Here is a 7325-nt window from a genome sequence, read left to right as displayed (position 1 = left end):
TCCAAATATAAATAAAATTCTATTATATTTAAATAATTAAATTTTAATTTGACTTATATTAATTGCAGATAAATAAATTAACTCAAAATTAATTTGATTCTTAACTGCAAATATATTATATTTAAATTAAAGTCTTATCTAAACTATTTATATAAAAAAAATTTTAAAAACTCTAGTTATTATTTTATTTAATTTCGATTTTAAAAGGTACAGTTATTATTTTTTTAATTAAAAGTATCAATGATCATAGGCCAGGCCTACCCATCAAGAAAGGAGAGAGACAGAGAGCCATCCAAACACTAAGTCAGCGAGTGCAATTTCAATTTCGACAAAGAAAGAAAAATAATAATAATAATAATACAGGAGGTGCAATTTCAATAAACGTATGAATTCCATGGTTCCATATGTACTGCCAAATAGACAGCAGAAACCCAAGGGAAAACGGAATCTGATTTTTGCAAAACATTCTTCTACAACAGTTATAGTTTTGTAATTACTGTTCAGGTTATATTTGCAACTCTTTTTTTCTTATTTTTTAACTTTTGCTTTAGATTTATTTTTAAATTTCGTATGAATGTGATAGCAAAAATTTTTTAATTTAAATATATCAAAAATAGTTGGTGATCCCAGTGTTTAAATAATAAAAGATGTCATATTTTTCAGCAGAATAGATGATAAAAGTCTTTCAGAGGTACAAAAACTCTAAATGCTACTCGTCAAAAACATCATCCCCATATACACCACCATTACTAATATCAAGGTCAACTACGTATTTATTTTTAAGTTTAGACAATCTACCAGAAGATTTCAATGGTTTCAAGGGCTTCCTCACCTTCTCAGCCTGCAACTCTAACCCCTTTTCTGAAGGTTTCCGTTTCCTCTTAATTCGGGTACCTCCTGTGTCCTCTGTCACAGTATTCAACACCACATGTTAGTTAGATAAGGACTCCTTTAGACACACAAATTGCAAAATCAGAACAATCAACAGCTCGTTCTAACATCGACTATCCTCGGGCATCGCCCAAGTCAACAAGTATTAGAGTGAATGAATATTTAAGTGTCTCGACTTTTAAGAAAATTCACTAGTCCATCAAAACTCTTTAGTCCTTTTGTCAAAGAAAAGGTTACCCTACTTTTGCAAACTTTGATCAAGGAGACTAAATAGTATGAATATTCAAAATTACATGAGTAAATAATGATGTCTATAATTAAAATTATGACATTCAAGGACTAAAAGTGTTAGATTTTACAAAATATAAGAACGTTTTGATTGAGAAATTTTGAAATATTAACGAACTAGTGAATTTTTAAAAATCCCAGGACCTAATAGTCATTCTTCCTAAGTATTTTATAAAAACTGTTTCCTTGATAGTAATTATATACATAAGAGTTGCAACAGCTATACAATTACAAAATCTAAAATTTAAAGATGCTTACAAATCTAAAATTTAGAGACAACAAATAATAAATGGACTAGCACCTGATCAGAATTTGGTTTTAACAAGTAGCAATAGAATTAGTTAAAATGTGTGAAAAGGGAAAACTAAACTTACTTCTCTCTCTCTCTCTCTCTCTCACTCAATTTTTTATTAAACAGATTTTCTTTGTTATCTTGGTATTTTTCATCCTTTATTACTACTATGGCAAGTGGACACAGTTAAGTTCCAATAGTTCTGGATCCCTACAGATGGGCTTTATTTCAATCACGGACTCTGAAATTAAAAAATAAAAATAAAAAAAATTAACAGTTATTTAAAGTTGACAGCACCTCAACATATATTTTATACCTACTAGTTACAATAATACCAAAGCCTATTTCTAATTGTAGAGCCATACTAGTAAATTTTTACATGTCAAAAATTTGACTGGTACTTAAATCAAAATCTAGAAAATTGTGACTCCATCAAAACAAAACTAAGGTTGAATGATTTTGCAGATAAAAATTGAAGTCTAGTAGTAATCATTTTGAAATTAGTACTAAGCTCAATGACAAAAGGCAAAATGACTGCAGCTTCAGGTGTAACATATGAATGTCACAAAAGTTAAATTACCTTCAAGTGGACTTGATGCATGATTCACTGCTGCTCCATTTTGTCCAGCTCCTTCAGAAAGAGGTGATCCAGAATGATTACTGTCCAACTTGGAAGAGCTTCCAACACACTTGTCCTGTTGCTCAGGAACATCAGGACAGGGAATGGCTGGCAAGAAGCATAGTTCTTCCTGTGATATATCAGAATCACTGAAAGCATCTTTCTCCACAGTAACAATGTCAACTTCTTCATCGTCATTAACATCTGATTCCTTCACCTGCAAGAATACAAATATTTCAGAATCACAGAAATGAACTTAATAACATCTGATTCCTTCACCTGCAAGAATACAAATATTTCAAAATCAGACAGATGAACTTAACACCTGTCAAACAATGTACTTTCTTTCACCTTTTCAGTTTCAGGCATCAGATCAAATTCATCTTCTCGCTCCATATACTCTTCATTTTCCTCTAGCTCTTTGAAGTCTGGTGCAAATGCACTCCAGTTCTCAGTATAATCCTTAGCCCAAATATACACCAAACCAGTCAAGGAAACAGAGACTACAATGGGATGAACAGGATGCCATGCTAAATCAATTAATGCTTCTTTTGGACCTTCAAGGATTTTTACAAGATGTCCAGCCCTATCCCATATGTAGATTTTGTGCTCTCCTTTGCTTGCAGAACCACCAATTACCCACTCACCATCACCACTGAAACATGGTGCCTTCCAGTGCACCTTGGTGATAGAATCCTGAAACTCTCGGAATAGTGCTAAGCACTTTGATCCAATAGCTTTCTTCTTTTCAACACCATCTGGCTCATTGATTTTCTTGTCCATCTCCTCCAAAGCAGAAAGGCCATCTTTCAAAGGCAGAAGATTTTCATAGATTCTGATAGTGCGATCATTCGAATTCGTCAGCAGATACTGTCCATTTCTGCTGAATACTATGTTCTTTATCACAGCACCACCAGGAATAGAAACCATTGCACGCACTTGAATAACTTTGTGGTCTATTATAAATATTTCCCCTTTGGAATTTCCCACATACACTACATCTCCACACTTGTTGAAGCATGCAGCAGTTGGAGTGAAAGGGGGAGTTCCATCTGAAGATTTGCTGCGTGGTGGAGGGGCAAGTCCATTGCCCATATCAGGTACTGCAACTGGAAGCATAGTGGTGCTTCCTGTGTTTAAGTCAACAATCATTGGAGCAGAAGAGAGTGGGCATGCCAAACAAAGAGATGGAGCAGTGGAACCTGGATGCAGGCGAGCTAGCAGTGGTGTTTGCTGCAGAATAGTGCGTGAAATCTTCTCTCCATTAACAACATCCCAAAGTGTTAACGATTTATCAGCAGCAGAAACAAGGATTCGATGACCATACTTGGACCAGCAGATGCTTGTTATTGCAGCAACACAGTCCTTATCTCGAAGCTCCTTAGCAATTCCTCTAGTCTCGAAATCCCAGATAACGCAACTTCCATCAGAGCATCCAGCTGAAAAAGAATGAAATTGACAGTAATGAACAAGAAGGAATTTAGAATACTTCCCATCCACACTGAAACTTTTCTTACTGGGATAAAAGGGAAAAACAACAAAAAATGAGTACAAGTTTAAAGAGCATGAAACAATACATGGTTTCTCTTCCAAATCATAAGCAAAAAATTAAATCAAGATGAAAAGCAGGAACTCAAGGTATGGAGAATAATTGAAAAATGTAAAGAAAAGGGCTATAGTATTAGCAGGTGCAGTCCCGTTGACGGCTCATTCAAACCTTGACAAGCCAAAAACGCAACAGCAATTGAGATCAAGCCTTACTAGTGAATACTTTAGCATAGGATAAACAAAAAGCTCTCTAGCTAGTTCACATTGACTACTCCAATACCATATTCTAATCAATTATTAGATACATAGTCAAAGATTTTACATTTCCTACCTTTGAAAATACGGACCAATGCAATCGACAGATTTCTGGAGGTCAAAGGCACAAGAAAATTGCAAGACAATAGGTAAACTAAATGAAACACCTAAATCATATAGAAAATGTAAAAATTAGAAGTACCAATAGAGAAGAAGATTTTATATATATGGATGTATATATATATATATGTGTGTGTATATATATATATTAAGAAGAAGAAGAAAGTTTTGACATGCCACCATATCAGCTAGCTATCAAGCATTCTAGCTAAGATTAGGATTAAGATGGTCGAGTTCTTCATATCATGCTATGCTGCTAAAACCCATAAGAACATCAATTAGGAAGCAGAAAACCATAAGAACATACTGTTCCATGCATTTATCTTTACCAAGTGAACCTTATGGATTGAATCATCTCCAAATATACATACAAAACAAAAGACCAAGAAACCAATTTCTACTTATCATGTTCAATTAGGAGACTCAATAACAAACATAAAAGACTCATAACCAGCGTTCCAAAAAAATAACTGTAGATCAGAGAAAATTTCATAACTGTGATTCAAGAACAGCCACCATCAATTTAAGAACAGACCAAGCAAATGTCAAATCATTTCCATATACAAGTATATCAAAATGAACAACCATTTTCACAATGGAATGATTTTACTCATAATGTTCAATAAAAATTAAAATAAAATGGATGAATGCTAAACAACAATTTGCACATTGATTGCAGAGACATTATAAACATCATAAATACAATTATACTTGGCAATAGAATATTGTGTCTCCCAAATACTACTTCCTAGAGCTCAGAGGGCAAACTATTCATGAAAGGATAGTTCTAGCAAACAACCAAAGATTTCAATGCACTAATTTTGGAAACCCAAGTACTCAATCATATGAACATTTAGAATAGAGGATTTTTTTTTTTCCTTCTAGCAAGAAAAGGAGGGAAGCAGATAACTAAATTTTAAATGAGCAAACAGAATATCATACTCAACCTCATAAACACATACATAGAATTACGGGGAGTCCACTGGCTTATGCAGTATTGGATGAAAAAATCAACATATGGCTTGAAAGGAGTTAGCTAATATCTTCGAAAGTCAAATATACAGTAAATAAATACTTTAATGAAGCTTAGTAGAAGGAAAATTGATTCTTGAGATTCCATTGTTAGAATCAACTAAAAAGAAACATCCTATCGATCGACAGAACTTGGTAACACCATTCAAGACACCTTTTAAAGATTATATGTAAACGAAAACAAAATGCAGATACACCAAGTTGGAAGAAAACAAAAATGAAAACATACCAGCGAGAAGAGTGCCACGGCGATTAAAGGCGATACATTTCATGACCCCATGCTCCAAATACTCCTCTATAACCTCTGGAAAATCTCCTTGCAGTGGATCTTAACACCAATATACAGCACATTACACAAATTACATGTAAACATTGACATATACAAACCACAGAGAGAGAGAGAGAGCAAACCGATTATCGAAGCGTTCATGGTCTGTCCTTGCTTTTCAGATTAATAAGAACTACACGTCGGTGAAGCAACTACAATCGCTTTCAATTTCGGACAATTTGCCCTAATTATGAAAACAAGCCAAAAACACAAGCTTTGCCTCCTTTGACCTAACAGCATAAAACTAGACCAGAGAGAGAGAGCAGCGAGAAGTTGGTGGCGGTAAGGTGGAATTCGCCGAAGGCAAAAGCTGCGAAGTTGTGGAGGGAGAGTAAGAGAGTAATGCCCAGGTTTTTTTCTTTTTCTTTAAATTATTTTTTCCCTATCGTTTTCCGGTCTTAGAGATGTAGCAAGATTACCTCGTCTGAATACTAAGAGTGACTTTGTTTTGCCATATCAAAATTAGAATAAAAAGTCATATTATATGTCTTTGTAAGTAGGGATAGCAACGGGTACCTGCAAAATTGAGAGTACCCAAATCCGAACCCGATTATATGTAAAATTTCTGAACCCGTTCCAAACCAGTTTAGTATTTTAATTTTAATACCCGTACCCGTTCCAAACCCGTTTAAAAATACCCGGGCATTACCCGAACCCGACCGAACCCCATTTTTTTAATTCAATTCAATGGCAAAAAATTTCAAGATTTGATATTATAACCCAAATAACAAACCTGAATTAGGAAATTTAAATATACTTAAACAAAATAAATATATTACAAATTCATCATAACACGACCATTAATAAATTATCTATCAAACATAAAATTTTGAACAAATGAAATGTTTTAGAAGTTCATTAAATTACATTGTTCCATTTCAATTTCCAATATCAAATTGTGCTCGAAAACCTTCAAAAAAACAAATACAGAAAACATAGATTGTAAATCAATTCTGAGAACTTAGCAATAACTTTCACAAAAACTATCTGTAAGATATGCACAACCCAGCAGTAGAAACATTGGAGAAATGCTCAATGACAGGTGACAGGAACCAGGTGGATTACATAGAGGGTACTTAGGATTTATAATCTCATCAAATATCATTCAGGTAAATTAACAAATATTTTTCTTAATCAGCATGGAATCTGATAGTATTAACATATTTCAACAGCATCTAAAAAGATCTTGATTATCAGATTAACTAACAGTAACCAAATAGCAAATAATCCATAAATTCTAAAAATCTTTAATAGCAACTTTTAGTCCATAAATCAGATTAATAGTCCATAAATTCTAAAAATCAACAGTGTTACAATAACCAAATAGCAAATAATCAGAGTTTTTACCAGTATCCAAATAATCAGAATAGCAACTGAAAATTCTTTAACAACATGCACAAATTTGATTGCAAACCTGAATAGAGTTCCAGTCAAAGGAGATGTCGCCGACGCCGATTGGGGAGAGGCAAGGGTTGTCTCCGGCAGTCGTCAATGAAGTGGGGGAGAGAAGCGTCAATTGGAAAGAGTAGATGTCACCGACTGGGGAGAGAGAAGGAGATGTTGCCGATGCCGACAGGGGAGAGGGAAGAGTTGTCTCCGACTGGAAAGTGGGAGATGTCGCCACAATGGAGAGAGAGAAGGAGACATCACTGACTGGGAAGAGAGAATATTTATTGTCGACTGGGGAGAGAAAGGAGACGTCGCCGGTGCCGACTGGGCTGCCGGCACTCGTCCGTGAAGTGGGGGAGAGAGGCGTTGACTGGGAAGTGGGAGATGTCGCCGACTGGAGAGAGAAGGAGATATCGCTGACTGGGGAGAGAAGATTTATCGTCGCTGGGGAGAGAAAGGAGACGTCGTCGGTGCCGACTGGGCTGCCGGCAGTCGTCAGTGAAGTGGGGGAGAAAGGCGTCGATTGGGAATTCTGGGAAGGGAAGCGGGGGAGAGAGGCGCCG

At 35.3% G+C, this 7325-nt stretch overlaps 1 protein-coding gene across 1 annotated transcript; it reads right to left on the bottom strand.

Moving 5' to 3' along the window:
* Positions 1-632: 632 nt before the first annotated feature.
* On the bottom strand, positions 633-7090 carry LOC110608050 (protein RBL). The gene is made up of 6 exons (XM_021747267.2): positions 6788-7090; positions 5457-5683; positions 5275-5373; positions 2442-3529; positions 2052-2307; positions 633-906 (listed from the first exon to the last, which is right to left on the bottom strand). The coding sequence occupies exons 2-6, from the start codon at positions 5473-5475 to the stop codon at positions 710-712; spliced, it is 1659 nt and encodes a 552-aa protein (XP_021602959.1). The 5' UTR covers positions 5476-5683; positions 6788-7090; the 3' UTR covers positions 633-709.
* Between the last annotated feature and the right edge of the window lie 235 nt (positions 7091-7325).

The sequence above is a fragment of the Manihot esculenta genome, chromosome 13 (assembly GCF_001659605.2).
Source record: "Manihot esculenta cultivar AM560-2 chromosome 13, M.esculenta_v8, whole genome shotgun sequence".
Lineage (NCBI taxonomy): Eukaryota > Viridiplantae > Streptophyta > Magnoliopsida > Malpighiales > Euphorbiaceae > Manihot > Manihot esculenta.
This window is presented reverse-complemented; position numbering and strand designations above follow the sequence as displayed.

Excerpts from the sequence above, each read along its gene's own strand:
- LOC110608050 (XM_021747267.2), bottom strand. Across the intron at positions 3,530-5,274 it reads CCGTGGCACTCTTCTCGCTG|CTGGATGCTCTGATGGAAGT; the intron begins GTATGTTTTCAT and ends ATTCTTTTTCAG. Across the intron at positions 2,308-2,441 it reads TGATGCCTGAAACTGAAAAG|GTGAAGGAATCAGATGTTAA; the intron begins GTGAAAGAAAGT and ends GTATTCTTGCAG.